A 14,983-nucleotide genomic window follows, 5' to 3' on the forward strand; every position below is an offset into this window, starting at 1 on the left:
GAAGCAAACACCAACTTCCAGCCATCGTTCAACAGCTAAACACAAAGTGGAGATACTGTGCTTTGGTCTTTTTGTATTCTACAGATTTCAGCTAATTAACGATAGTCCCTCCCTCTTCATTAACACTCATGGTTCTCATGACTTGCAGAAATGGGAGCTTATGCAGCTGGGTGATTCTCATTGGATCTCAAGATAGAATTCTTATTTTTCCCATTTTGAACATAAATGCACAAAACTTAATTCAAAATATCTTACTAATCTGATTGTAATTAGGTTCTCAAATTCTTTTGACACGGTGTTTCTTGATTCCAATGTCATATTCAGGGGTGCACATAAGTGGTCCGCAAGTCCGCATGTGCGACCAAAATAAAAAATGCGTTATATAAATATGTTCTGACAGCGCATTTGCGTAACTACATGGTTGACAGCTGTCACAGCCATCACAAACTGCATTATATAAGTTTTATTTTCAACCTGAAAGCATAAATCTAGTCTATCTCATTGCGTTTTCAAAGCACAATGCAAAACTGCGACATTCATCCACTGACGATGATCAGCAGCGCAGCGGTGCTAAATCCGGAAGCGTGTTTACTTACTTGCCGGCAACCCGCCAAAATAAAAGCCTGCTGATTTTTTGTTTGAATATGATGAAAACGCTTTTCTTTATTTATTTTTAGATGCTTTTATCCAAAGCTACTTAAAATAAGGGAAAACATAAAGTAATTTTCTTAAGAGGCAAACAAAGAAAGTAGTAGTAAATATTAGCATTTATTTTTAAGTTTACTATAAAATAAATGTAATTGTATATAATACTAGTACTGCCTTTTATTTTTAATAATATTATCACACACTATTATTTAGTTTATTTACTATAATTTTAAAAGAAAAAAACTAAATAAATAAAGTGCTATAATATTATAACTATTATCAATTCATTTTTTATAGTTATTTTTAATGGGTCACGCTATATGCAGTGTGAGGACCAAACCAAATCTCCAGGTTCTCATATGAGAACCAGGCTGAAAAAATTATGTGCACCCCTGGTCATATTGACAAAAAAATAACAACGGTTCAAGTCCAAAGTAGATGTTTTTCTTTGGTGCCGTTGTCCTTACCACTCCCTGCAGACAAGTGTGCTCTTACAAATATGAGGAAAATACTATATTAAGCAGTAAAGGATTTTAAGTATTTGGAAGCTTATTTCCACCACAGAATATAAAATAAAAATAAATAAGAAAACTATCTCACAGTTCACTAATATCTCAACGTTGCTTACTTTTTTTCTCTCAAAATTTACCTTTTTGATTCCTTGGGGGAAATAATTCCATAGAATCCATAGCAGTATGTCAGGCAAGTTTATTGAAACCACTAGAAAATACACAGTAAAAGAGAAACCCTGAAAGCCTTTTATTCTTTACGATCAAATCTCAAACTTTCTTTAGTAAAAAAATGACTGCAAAAAGAAAAAAAGAAATAAAAAGAAAAGAGCAATCTGAGTTAACATGACTAAATCAGTTGACACTTAATGGACTAGTACAATAGAAGACCCCAGCTGCAAACACCAATTTTGGAATGTTTATTTTTTCACAAACCTAATAAATACACAACGCTTTTCAGCATATTCAGCACTTCAAACTTGTTGTTAATTAGATATTAAATATTATGCAATTTTTTGACATTGTGGTCAAGATGCCTTCCGTCAAGCATACATTTAAAGAATAATAAAAATAGGGCCGGGACTTTAACGCGTTAATTGAGATTAATTAATTACACAAAAAATAACGCGTTAATTAAGATTAATTAATTACAATTAACAAAAAATTCCGCATTTTCAATAACTTATTTTTGCACCGCGGAACGTTTCTCACTGGATGAGTTTCGGCGGACCGATTATACTGGAGCACCAACTAGCGTTCATGACTTCAGACAACAACAAACCACAGTGAACATGAATGAAGAAGCAGACGAGACCGCTTTGGTTGCCCCCTTGGAGGGGAAATTTTGTTATAAAAAACGAACGGATGGAAGCATCGATAAGAGCATGGTTGTGTGCAAGCTATGCCACAAGGAATTCGCATATCACCGCAGCACATCGAGCCTCAAGTATCACCTTAACGCAAAACATATAGCAGCTAGCGTGGACGTTAGCCCGACCCCGAGTACCCACACCCAACCCACACTCCACCAGATGACTGGTTTAAGGACCAGGGTAACTAAGTCCACTTCTGAAAAAATAAGAGGCCTGGGAAATCACAGAAAAAGTCACCACAATCGGAACAGACAGTGCCCGAACCATGATCGCTGCAATGAGACAGCTCACATTCCAGCACATGCCGTGTATTGCTCACGTGTTGCAGAGGACCATCACAGTTTGCCTTGCTGACAGCGGGTTCACAGCCACATTGGCAAGATGCCGTAAAATAGTGGGGCATTTTAAACATAGCCCCTCAAACACAGAGGAACAGCACAAGGAGCAAACACAACTAGAACAAGACAAAGAGCCACTGATACAGGATGTTTCCACAAGGTGGAATTCGACACTGTTTATGATCTCTCGTCTGCTGCAGAACCAAGAGGCTGTGAAGAATACTCTAGCCAAACAGAAGCACAATCTCACCATGTTAACTACAGCAGAGTGGGACAGACTGCAGAGGCTCGAGACCCTCCTTAAACCATGCAGGTAAACACCCACCAACTGTTTTTAAATGTATTGTACTGAATATCAATATCACTATGACTATAGTATAAAGTTGCTACTGTTTTTAATCCACTATTAATTGGCACAATAATTAATCACTTTTCTAAACTATCCTCTGCAGATATGTGACTGAGCTCCTTGGGGGTGAGACTTATGTCTCGTGCTCTGTTGTGTTACCTGCTCTCCGCCACCTGGCCCACACCATGGAGGTCTCCGATGACGACCCATCCTATGTGGTGAGGTTCAAGGGTGACTTTAAAAAGGACCTGTCTCAACGCCAAGATACACTCAACTATGGATGGCTCAGGGTGGCTACAGCACTCGACCCACGCTTTAAGGTAACGTGTAATGGTCTTCTTTGTTTTTCTTTTCTCTTTCTTTTTGACCCCCTTTCCCCTGCCCCCCCCCCCTTTTCTTTCTATGGGAACCATATATGAAAATGAATTTCACCCATCTTTTTACTCTGTAAATCTGTGATGTGACTAAACCTGATTCTGATTCTAAGGACCTAAAGTGTCTACCAAGAGGAGAGCGAAGAGGGGTGTGGACCAGCATTGAGGCACTGCTGCGAATAGAACCAAACAGAGCCACTCCAGAACCCACAGAGGAGCCAGCAAGGAAGAGGAGCCTCCTGCTGTTTAATTCAGACTCTGAATCAGAGGATGAAGCGGGTCCCAACGGGGCTCTGGCCTGCTACAGGGCAGAGCCCACCATCAGTGAGACAGACTGCCCACTGCAGTGGTGGTCCACTCATGAGGGAGCCCATCCACAGCTTTCTGCCCTGGCCCGCAAGTATCTGGGCAGCCCTGCCACTTCTGTCCCTTGCGAGAGACTTTTCTCACTGGCAGGTAACGTAGTTCAAAAGAAAAGGGCAGCCTTGAGCTCTGAAAATGTGAACAAGCTAGTTTGTCTCAGCAACTGGCTGAAAGAGAAGTGTAAGAAATAGTCAAATTTTTATTTTAAATGATACACTATGTTGAACTATTTATTATTTTGTTGGTGCAACTGGCACTTTATGTTTAACTCTTTATTGTTTTGGCCAAGGTTATTGAGAGTTGGACTTAGTATGTAATGGCCTCTGAAGCAACAGAGAGATGTTTTCTAATAGTCAGGGTTTCCAATGTTCTGAATGTACTTGACAGTATTGTGTTTTACTTAAAAACAGTTTACAGAAGGTTCCAGCACCTATAAGCTACCTGAATTTCTGAAATGTACTATTTCTAAATTGTTTCTAAATATGCTATTGCTACACTTAATGGCAAAATTTGCACTGGTCTGCTAGACTTGAACAAAAATAAACAATATTTTTTTGCTTAAGCTTATGTATTCAGTCATTATTCAATGGTATACTATAAATCCATGTGAAAAAAAAATTACTTCTCACTGTTCTCAGGTCAAATATTTATATGCGATTAAAATGCGATTAATTTCGATTAATTAATTACAAAGCCTCTAATTAATTAGATTAATTTTTTTAATCGAGTCCCGGCCCTAAATAAAAAGTAACCTTTTAACCTAAACTACACAAGTACTGCCATGGTTTAGATTGGATAACCATTTAGTGCATTTAAAAAGATTTTCTCCAATTTGAAGTGTCCAGTTCATTTCTCAGTGGAGAAGGCCCTCTTCATAAAAGATGGAGGCGTCTTTCCTGCCTCATAGACTGAATCCGATAGAGGGGGGCCGAGACAACACCAGTCTGGGATGCAGCCTGTCTGGTTGTAGTAATCTCTGGACACTGAACGACTGCTTAAAATGTCCTGCAATGCTCCAAATATAGCACCTCCATGGGAAGAAGAAACAAAACAACCTTCATAGTAGTGAAGGAAGAGGTATCATATCGATAATAAGTGCAGTATGGAGTACCTCAAGGCTCAGTACTAGGGCCGTTACTCTTCATGCTTTACATGTTACCCTTGGGAGATATCATCAGGAAACACGGTGTTAGCTTTCACTGTTATGCTGATGATACTCAGCTCTATATTTCTTCGTGGCCCGGCAAAACATAACAATTTGAAAAACTGAATGCATAGTCGATATAAAAAATGTATATCGAGTAATTTCTTACTGCTAAATTCTGCTAATTACAGGACCTAAAAACTCTGCATGTGTAACCTAGAGCGGTCTAAGACTTGATGGTTGCTCTGTCAATTCTTTGTCATCAGTTAGGAACCTAGGTGTGCTATTTATAACAATCGTTCTTTAGAAAGCCAGGTTACTAGCATTTGTAAAACTGCATTTTTCCATTTCAGAAATATATCTAAATTACGGCCTATGCTCTCAATGTCAAATGCAGAAATGTTAATCCATGCGTTTATGACCCCAAGGTTAGATTATTGTAATGCTTTATTGGGTGGTTGTTCTGCACGCTTAGTAAACAAACTACAGCTAGTCCAAAATGCAGCAGCAAGAGTTCTTACTAGAACCAGGAAGTATGACCATATTAGCCCAGTCCTGTCAACACTGCACTGTCTCCCTATTAAACATCATATAGATTTTAACCCTTGTGGATTGTTCAGATTCACTACCCTTTAGGTATGTTCGGGATGAAAACATCCACTCAATTAAACTGCTGTAAAAATGTATCAGATATATATATATTTTTTTTCAATTTTTTTTGCATAAATCTGTTAATCAACTTCTGTCCTGATCAAAACTACTGAATGTTTTTACAAAAATCCAAGATTTTAACTCTTTAATTGCCAAGTTCATAAATGATGTCACTGATTTGGGGGGAAAAAACACAAAATGACTTATTTTCAATATAAAAGTAATTATGGCTGGATTTTTTTTTTACTTTTTATCACAGTCTTGGGCATGTCAAAGATCAGTAGCAACATTGGCTTTGATAATTTTTTAGCTTTTGTGCAGCATTAGATTTAAATTTTTTCTCCCTAATTTGTTGTTGGTGGCTGTTTTTGCCCCATTGACTTCCATTATAACGACATTTTTTGATTGCAAAGCCATGACCCCATATAATCATGCATTCTTGATTGTTTGTGGTTTTCCCTTTTGGGAAGAGGTAAAATTTATTTTTACAGTTAATCACTAGGTTGGACCATTAACCCTTTAGATAGGCCTGTGCAAAAAAAGGCTTAGTTTCTGGCTTGTATAAACAAATGGGGGATTTTTTTCCCCCAAATCAGTGACATCATTTATGAACTTGGTAATTAAAGAGTTAAAATCTTGGAATTTTTTAAACATTTGGTAGTTTTGATCAGGACTGAGTTTGATTAACAGATTTATGCAAAAAAATTGAAAAAAATATTTCTGATACATTTTTACAGCAGTTTAATTTAGTGGATGTTTTCATCCACTAACATACCGAAAGGGTAGTGAATTTGCAAACAGTATACCATTGAGTTTTTTTATTTTTTTTTAACTTTCTCAAAATATAGGTGAAAATAAGATTTGTCACCAAAAACCATTCCATAACCTCAAACACAGAAAGTTGTGGCCAAAATAAGACTCAACTTTACCCCCTAGTGGACGAAAACGTACCCAACAATGCATAAGGGTTAAAATCTTGCTTATTACTTTTAAAGCCCTGAATGGTTTAGCACCTCAGTATTTGAACGAGCTCTTGTTACATTATAATTCTCCACGTCCGCTGCATTCTCAAAACTCAGGCCACTTGAAAAATACCTAGAATATCAAAATTAACTGCGGGCGGCAGATCCTTTTCCTATTTAGCGCATAACTCTGGAATAACCTACCCAACATTGTTTGGGAGGCAGACACACTCTTGCAGTTTAAATCTAGATTAAAGACCCATCTCTTTAACCTGGCTTACAACACACTAATATGCTTCTAATATCCAAATCAGTTAAAGGATTTTTAGGCTGCATTAAATTAGGTAAACCTGAACCGGGAACACTTCCCATAACACCTGATGTACTTGCTAAATCATTAGAAGATATGGCATCTATGCTAATATTAGTCTGTTTCTCTCTTATTCCGAGGTCACCGTAGCCACCAGATCCAGTCTGTATCCAGATCAGACGGGTCACTGCAGTCACCCGGATCCAGTACGTATCCAGACCAGATGATGGATCAGCACCTAGAAAGGACCTCTACTGCCCTGAAAGACAGTGGGGACCAGGACTATTAGATGAGCCCCAGATACAGATCCCCTGTAAAAGAGCTCATCTCAGACGACCACCGGGTCAAGACCACAGGAAACGGAGGATTCCTTGCACACAATCTGACTTTGCTGTAGCCTGAAATTGAGCTGCTGGTTTCGCTTGGTCAGAAGAGAACTGGCACCCAGACGGAGCCTGGTTTCCCTCCAGTCGGTCACCTATGGGGTTTTGGTTCCTTGCCGCGGTCTCCTCTGGCTTGCTTCCTTGGGGACACTTGATTTACAGCGATATCGTTGAATTGATTGCACAGATACCATTTAAACTGTACTGCGAGCACTGATTTCAATGAACTGTCTTTAACTGTCACTTTGCATTGACATGCGGTTTTCCTAATTAATCTTGTTCAGTTGCTTTGACAATCTTTTGTTCAAAGCGCTATATAAATAAAATCCGAACCTACATTCCCTACTGGTTTTGAGTATTAAACCTGCAACCTTGAGGTTACAGGTCCAACCATTAGGCCGCAACTGCCCAGCTTGCAACCAAATCTTTCCCCATTTAAGCAGATAGTACTAGCATGACTGACAAATGCACCGAATATGACCCACAACTTGTGGTGGTCGAGTCTTAGCCTAAATGGTTAAAAAAAAAAAAAAAAAAACTAACCGATTAGAGTCTTAGTACCAGCAGGAATTGGGGTAGTCATCTCAATACCCACAGCTGATGTGCCCTTGAGCAAGACACCAAACCACCAATTGCTCCCCCACAAGGTGTATGCACACTTGGATTGCTTAAACATCCTGTTCACCAAATCAAAGTTAACGATTAACCCTTAAAAAAGGGGGACCTTGTGCTGCCCCAGGTTAACAACCACGGGATGGATAAAGGACTCCGAATGCATGACCTTACAAAAAGGCTGTGGAACCTTGGTTTAATAGTGGAGAAAAAAAGAAAAAAAGCCATGTAATACCAGATGCTGCAGAAAAATACCAATAGACAAAAGATACCTCGGGTTCTGCAAAGTTTATTAAAAACAAGATTTACATGACCAGAGTAACTGCTCCACTAGAAACCACAGTCTGCTCCCCAGAGACAGCCTTGATGGGAGTATCTCTTCCTGAAAGAGATGTTAGAAGTGAGAACGCGCTTAATGCTCAGTTCCTCTTGTCAAGAGGAAGCAAGAACTCACGTTTCCTGGTGCAGCTTTGCTCACAAGAGCCAGATGATGGATGGCACACCTCTGTACTGCAGTGGATGAAGATCTGACAGGGAAGAAAGAGGCTCAAGTCACAGAATCCACAAGTAGTAAATATACAAGTGTTCAAGTAACAGGGGGCATACGGTTTCCTGCAGAGCAGCCAGTGAGGCTGGATCTACAAATGTGAACATCTTCACAACAAAGCGCTTGTAGTGGGTTGGGAACTGAAGACCGGACGATCCAGTCACTGGAACCAGTGTGGTCAGATAACGGTCGTCCTGGTAAGGGCATCTGAAGACAAAAGAGAAGGTTAGAAAGGGTCTCACAGCAGACGAACTGGATCAAGATCGGCTGTACGCTCACCCATCGATCAGAAGGTCCCACTGGGGGAGACTGAGTGGACTGGGGGTTGAAGTAGTCCAACAATGTCCCAGCATCAGGACAATGTTGGGGTCAGTCCTCTCCATAATGTGCACCTCAACATACACAGGCTCTCGCAGGACTTTTGTGATGGGATAATCAGCATCACTGTAGTAGGACGTGTAGGCCTCATCCCCTGAGGAACAACACTGCGGTTGAACCAGACTCAAGTTTGAAAGGCTTTAGACAGACACAGGACAAGACCTTACCTTCAGCACAGCCTTTGGTGACACATTGGCCATTGGCCAGTCTGAGCTCCACCCTGAGAGGTCCAGGAGCAGCTACTGGTGGAGGTGGAGGAACAGAGTTGACCTCCACAACCAGAGCTTCCACAGAAGTGTCAGAGTATCTACACTGGAAGAGAAACCTGGACAACACACAGCGAGCTTGTAACATTTATCAAGGATTAATGTTCACACCAAGTCATAGATCACCTACTCAAAATGACTGTCCCTTGTGATGGAACCATATGGTCCAATCCCCACTTCATACGATGAGGTCATTCGGTTTTCATACACCACATATCCGCCGTCCTCCTGTGAATAGGTACGGTGTCAGCATCCAGTCCATCATAAGCAATGCAGACTAAAACCAGTAGCAGCTGCTCACCATCACGCTCGTGCCACATGCGGTCACAGGGAACTGGTATATAGCAAAGGAAGGTGTGGACCCCACAGGAGCGCAAGGGGGGTCATTTCCACCCAGTAGATGAACCGAATCCAGACTCAGTCGAGGCAGAGTAACATCTCTAGACACCACTACCACAAACTGGCCATCTCGAATACACTGGACAGTTACTAGAACAAGATACAAGAGCAGGTTAATGCAGAGAATCAGTTTAACACGAACAGAAGATTGAGAACACTTACCCGTCCTCCCATAGAAACACTGCTGTGCGTTAAAGCAGCAGTTGATAGCCTCACACTCAGCACCACTGATCCCAGGTAGACCACATTGGATCTGCTCAGAATCAGCTACAGCACATCTATCAAGGGGATCTGCCTGCGCCACTGGCTTCTGAAGCTGCGGTCTAACTGGCTTCTGAACTGGAAACTGTTGAGGAAGCCACTGGTTAGCTGGTTGCTGAACTGGCTTCTGAACCGGATACTGCGGTTTAGTCAGTTGTTGAACTGGCTTCGGAAGCATAATTTGTGGAGGAAGCCACTGGTTAGTTGGTTGTTGAACTGGCTTCTGAAGTTGAAACTGCTGGTCAGTTTGCTGGGTCATCAGAGCTTTAGCATCCTGAAGCGATTTACTCCACTGTGGAACAGCATGACAGAGAGCACAAACCACCAAAATCTGAACCAAACACCAACCTCCAGCCATTGTTCAACAGCTAAACACAAAGTGGAGATACTGTGCTTTGGTCTTTTTGTATTCTACAGATTTCAGCTAATTAACAATAGTCCCTCCCTCTTCATTAACACTCATGGTTCTCATGACTTGCAGAAATGGGAGCTTATGCAGCTGGGTGATTCTCATTGGATCTCAAGATATAATTCTTATTTTTCCCATTTTGAACATAAATGCACAAAACTTAATTCAAAATATCTTACTAATCTGATTGTAACTGGTTCTCAAATTCTGTTAACATGGTGTTTCTTGATTCCAATGTAATTTTGACAATAAATAAGAATGGTTCAAGTCCAAAGTAGATGTTCTTCTTTGGAGCCATTGTCCTTACCACTAGACAAGTGTGCTCTTACAAATATGAGGAAAATACTATTTTAAGCAGTAAATGATTTTAAGTATTTGGAAGCTTATTTCCACCACAGAATAAAATAAAATAATTATTCTATTTATGTCACGACTGATCTATCTCACAGTTCACTAATATCTCAACGTTGCTGACTTTTTTTCTCTCCAAATTTACCTTTTTGATTCCTTGGGGGAAATAATTCCATAGAATCCATAGAAGTATGTCAGGCAAGTTTATTGAAACCACTAGAAAATACACAGTAAAAGAGAAACCCTGAAAGCCTTTTATTCTTTACGATCAAATCTCAAACTTTCTTTAGTAAAAAAATGACTGCAAAAAGAAAAAAGCAATAAAAAGAAAAGAGCAATCTGAGTTAACATGACTAAATCAGTTGACACTTAATGGACTAGTACAATAGAAGACCCCAGCTGCAAACACCAATTTTGGAAAGTTTATTTTTTTAACAAACCTAATAAATACACAACGCTTTTGAGCATATTCAGCACAGATATGAAATATTATGTAATTTTAAACTAAACTACACAAGTACTGCCATGGTTTAGATTGGATAACCATTTAGTGCATTTAAAAAGATTTTCTCCAATTTGAAGTGTCCAGTTCATTTCTCAGTGGAGAAGGCCCTCTTCATAAAAGATGGAGGCGTCTTTCCTGCCTCATAGACTGAATCCGATAGAGGGGGGCCGAGACAACACCAGTCTGGGATGCAGCCTGTCTGGTTGTAGTAATCTCTGGACACTGAACGACTGCTTAAAATGTCCTGCAATGCTCCAAATATAGCACCTCCATGGGAAGAAGAAACAAAACAACCTTGAGTGAATGGTTCAAAAGTTCACTGGAGAAAATTATGACATCCTGGTGTGTTGAAGGAATAGTTCCCCCCAATATGAAAATGTGCTCCCTCTCAGGCCATCCAAGATGTAGACGAGTTTGTTTCTTCAACAGAATTGTAGAAACGTAAAATTACATCCGATGAGATTTTCATTTGAATAAGTGCTTTCCAGCTAACAGGGAATGTTCTGATGAGGTTCCCTCAAAGTTATGAGCAATTTAGTAACATTAACAGAATATTCATTCAAAGTTATTCGCTCTTTAATAATGTTCTCAAAACGTTGGCACATAAACATTATTGTTCATCGAATCTTTTTAAAGATTACTACTTGTTTCACAATGTTCATAGAACATTCAAAAATACCATTTCCATAATGCGTGGAAAATGATCAAATGTTGGTTTAAAAAAAAAAAAACTGGACTGGACTGGACGTTTTATTTAATTTTGAAAATAAAATTTTCATAACTTCCATGGAAAAGCTTGCAAAATGATATTAGAAAATATTTCCGTTAAAGCTGCCACAGAATGGAAAACTGTATTTACCTTGGTATAGTTGAATAAGAGTTATGTACATGCAAATGATTGTGAAATATCGTGAGCCTCAAACACCAAATATCACAAATCTCGTGCTGCAATAGTCCACTGAAAAAGAGGTGAATCCAAATATAACACCGACTGTGATGTTACAGCAGGGATCATTAAAGTTTACACTCCAACATTTGCATAACGTATACCAGCCTATGTTCTAGGTCAGCCGGACCTGCACATGTTGCTATGTTGCCAGATATTGCTATTAAAACCGATAAATAAATAAAAATAAACCGAAAAGTTTTCAAATATTTCGCAATTAACATCATGGGAGGAATCGTAAAGGGCTGGTGCAGTGTTGATCGGGCAGCGGTCGAAGCCAGGGTCCCCGACGATCTGATCTCTGGACACAGAAACTGGGCTTAGGGACGTGGAATGTCACCTCGCTGGTTGGGAAGGAGCCCGAACTTGTGCGGGTGGTTGAGAAAAACCGACTGGAGATAGTCGGGCTAACCTCACAGCACAGTTTGGGTTCTGAAACCACACCCCTTGAGAGAGGCTGGACTGGGTGAATGAAAGGGTCACTTCCCTGCACCTTCGGGTCAGGGATAGGTCTCTCACTGTCATTTGTGCTTATGGGCCGAATGGCAGGGGAAGTCGTGGCCTAATGGTCAGAGAGTCGGACTCCCAATCGAAAGGTTGTGGGTTCGAGTCCCGGGCCGGCAGGAATTGTGGGTGGGGGGAGTGCATGTACAGTTCTCTCTCCACCCTCAATACCACGACTTAGGTGCCCTTGAGCAAGGCATCGAACCCCCAACTGCTCCCCGGGCGCCGCAGCATAAATGATGAACACTGCTCCGGGTGTGTGCTCACAGTGTGTGTGTGTGTGTGTGTTCACTGCTCTGTGTGTGTGCATTTCGGATGGGTTAAATGCAGAGCACAAATTCTGAGTATGGGTCACCGTACTTGGCTGAATGTCACGTCACTTATAGAGTACCCGGCCTTCTTGGGAAAGTGCTCCGACCAGCAACTCCGCCAGTTCTACTGGGAGACTTCAACGCTCACATGGGTAGTGACAGTGACACCTGGAGGGGCGTGATTGGGAAGAATGGCCCCCCTGATCTGAACCAGAGTGGTGTTCTTTTATTGGACTTCTGTGCAAGTCACAGTTTGTCCATAATGAATATGTTATCAGTGCACGTGGCACCAGGACACCTTAGGCCGGAGGTCGATTATCAACTTTGTGGTCGTTTTGTCTGACCTCTGGCTGTATGTCTTGGACACTCAGGTAAAGAGAGGGTTGGAGCTGTCAACTGATCACCACCTGGTGGTGAGTTGGATCGGATGGCAGGGGAGGAAGCTGGACAGACTCGGCGGACCAAAACGTATTGTGAGGGTCTGTTGGGAACGTTTGGCTGAGCCCCATGTCAGAAATATTTTCCACTCCCTCCTCCCACAGAGCTTTGACCAGATTCAGATGGAGGCCGAGTGGACCATGTTCTCCACCTCCATTGTCAATACGGCCATTCGGAGCTGTGGCTGTAAGGTCTCTGGTGCCTGTCGAGGTGGCAATCCCCGAACCCGGTGGTGGACACCAGAAGTAAGGGATGCCGTCAAGCCGAAGGAGGAGTCCTTCCGGGCCTTCATGGGAGTTTGCCCAACAAACCCACAGTGTCCCTCACAGCCTCCTGTGGGGAGTGCTCCTGGAGTATGGGGTCCGCGGCTCTCTGTTAAGGGCTGTCCGGTCCCTGTATGAAGGGAGCAGGAATTTGGTTCGCATTGCAGACAGTAAGTCAGACTTGTTCTTGGTACATATTGGACTCCGGCAGGGCTGCCCTTTATCACCGGTCCTGTTCATTATTTTTATAGACCGGATTTGTAGGCGCAGCCAGGGGCCGGAGGGTGTCCGGTTAGGGGACCACATTATTTCGTCTCTACTTTTGCAGATGATGTTGTCATGTTGGCCTCATCGAGCCAGGACCTTCAGCGTGTGCTGGGACGGTTTGCAGCCGAGTGGGAAGCGGCTGGGATGAGAATCAGCACCTCCAAGTCCGAGGCCATGGATCTCAGCCAGAAAAGGGTGTCATGTCCCCTTCAGGTTGGTGGAGAGCTCCTGCCTCAAGTGGAGGAGTTCAAGTATCTTGGGGTCTTGTTCACAAGTGAGGGAAGGATGGAGCGGGAGATTGACAGGCAGATAGGTGCCGCTTCTGCACTGATGTGCTCAATGTACCTGTCTGTCGTGGTAAAGAAGGAGCTGAGCTGCAAGGCAAAGCTCTTGATTTACCGATCGATCTATGTTCCTACTTTCACTAGACTGCTAGACTGCTGCCCCCCGACCCGGCCCCGGATAAGCATAAGAAGATGGATGGATAGATAAAGATATTGCTGACCCTAAAATGCAACATCCTACTTTATTAACTTTCTAAAATGTCAAAAAAAGTGGAAAAGACAAGTCCAAAAACACTTCTGACAGCAACACAGAGGCTGCATCCACATCTTCACTCTCAACTCTCTCAAGCCTCTATCACTCCGACGCTAAACATTCTTGCAAAATCTCTCAAAATCTGTACCTTCATCTGATACAGGCTCAGACATATCAGGTTGAATGCCTAATCTCTCCATCATTCACGCTGGACAGAAGAGATCCGCGCTGTGAAACAGCCAATCAGAGCAGAGCTCAACATTATTATTCACGACCCTTCCAAATAATTCTAGGGACAGATCCTAGGTTTGTAAATGGACATGCAAGACCGTTTCTGGATCATTTTTGCCCTTACCCAAGCCACATACCTTTTATGTAGATATCATTTAAAATATTGTGTCAATGCATTCTATGGCACCTTTTATGAACTCATGTTTTAGCCAGAAGCAATAGTTTGAAGTTAAAAACATCTTAATGCTTCAGCTTTTGTCTTCTCCAGATGTGAACTGATGGACTGGAGGGGTGTGGATTATTGTCATGTTTTTATCAGCTGTTTGGACTCTCATTCTGTCGCCACCCATTCACGCAGGGCATCCATTGCTGAGACACTGATGCAATGCTACATTTCTACAAACCTGATAAAGAAACAAACTCATCCTAATCTTGGATGGGCCGAGGATGAGCACATTTTCAGCAAATCTTCATTTTCACAACTGCTTTATAAAACTCTTCTTGTCCCATGCAGAGGACAGGAGTCTCAAAGCCTCGGCCGTGCCTTTCTTTGCTCACCTCCTAACCAGGCGGTGCAGTTGGGTTTAGCAGGTGGGCTGTGGATTCGCAAATTCGCATTTTCACAAAATTGACCCTTATGACTGGCTCCAGGGTCACAAATGTGCAGTAAATGTCAGTTTAATAATTCATTATTAGTTTTAGAAACAGAGATAATTCTATAGGAGTCCTCAGACTGACCTCCGGAGATCCGGAGCGTTTGATTTCGAAAACCACATCTACCCAAGAGACCAGAGCACAAACACATACTAATATTAGGATATTTGATAAAAACTAAAAATATTATTAGAAATTTAC

At 41.6% G+C, this 14,983-nt stretch overlaps 1 protein-coding gene across 2 annotated transcripts; it reads right to left on the reverse strand.

Moving 5' to 3' along the window:
- Nucleotides 1–7,788: 7,788 nt before the first annotated feature.
- LOC132107173 (zona pellucida sperm-binding protein 4-like) lies at nucleotides 7,789–9,747 on the reverse strand. Of its 2 annotated transcripts, XM_059513415.1 has the most exons (9): nucleotides 9,468–9,747; nucleotides 9,268–9,428; nucleotides 9,008–9,195; nucleotides 8,837–8,934; nucleotides 8,608–8,765; nucleotides 8,342–8,534; nucleotides 8,122–8,269; nucleotides 7,970–8,042; nucleotides 7,789–7,897 (listed from the first exon to the last, which is right to left on the reverse strand). In XM_059513415.1, exons 1-9 carry the CDS (start codon nucleotides 9,722–9,724, stop codon nucleotides 7,821–7,823), a joined length of 1,353 nt encoding a protein of 450 aa, XP_059369398.1. In that variant the 5' UTR covers nucleotides 9,725–9,747; the 3' UTR covers nucleotides 7,789–7,820. The 2 variants fall into 2 exon arrangements, with proteins under 2 accessions (XP_059369398.1, XP_059369397.1); XM_059513414.1 differs by having other exon boundaries at nucleotides 9,268–9,747.
- Nucleotides 9,748–14,983: the final 5,236 nt, after the last annotated feature.

Source organism: Carassius carassius, chromosome 27 (genome assembly GCF_963082965.1).
Source record: "Carassius carassius chromosome 27, fCarCar2.1, whole genome shotgun sequence".
NCBI classification, from domain to species: Eukaryota; Metazoa; Chordata; class Actinopteri; order Cypriniformes; family Cyprinidae; genus Carassius; species Carassius carassius.

Coding starts and splice junctions, on each gene's coding strand:
- LOC132107173 (XM_059513414.1), bottom strand. CDS start 9,724: ATGGCTGGAGGTTGGTGTTTGGTTCAGATTTTGGTGGTTTGTGCTCTC. Junction 8,935..9,007: donor CATGTGGCACGAGCGTGATG/GTGAGCAGCTGC, acceptor ACCTATTCACAG/GAGGACGGCGGATATGTGGT. Junction 8,043..8,121: donor TGGCTGCTCTGCAGGAAACC/GTATGCCCCCTG, acceptor CTTCCCTGTCAG/ATCTTCATCCACTGCAGTAC.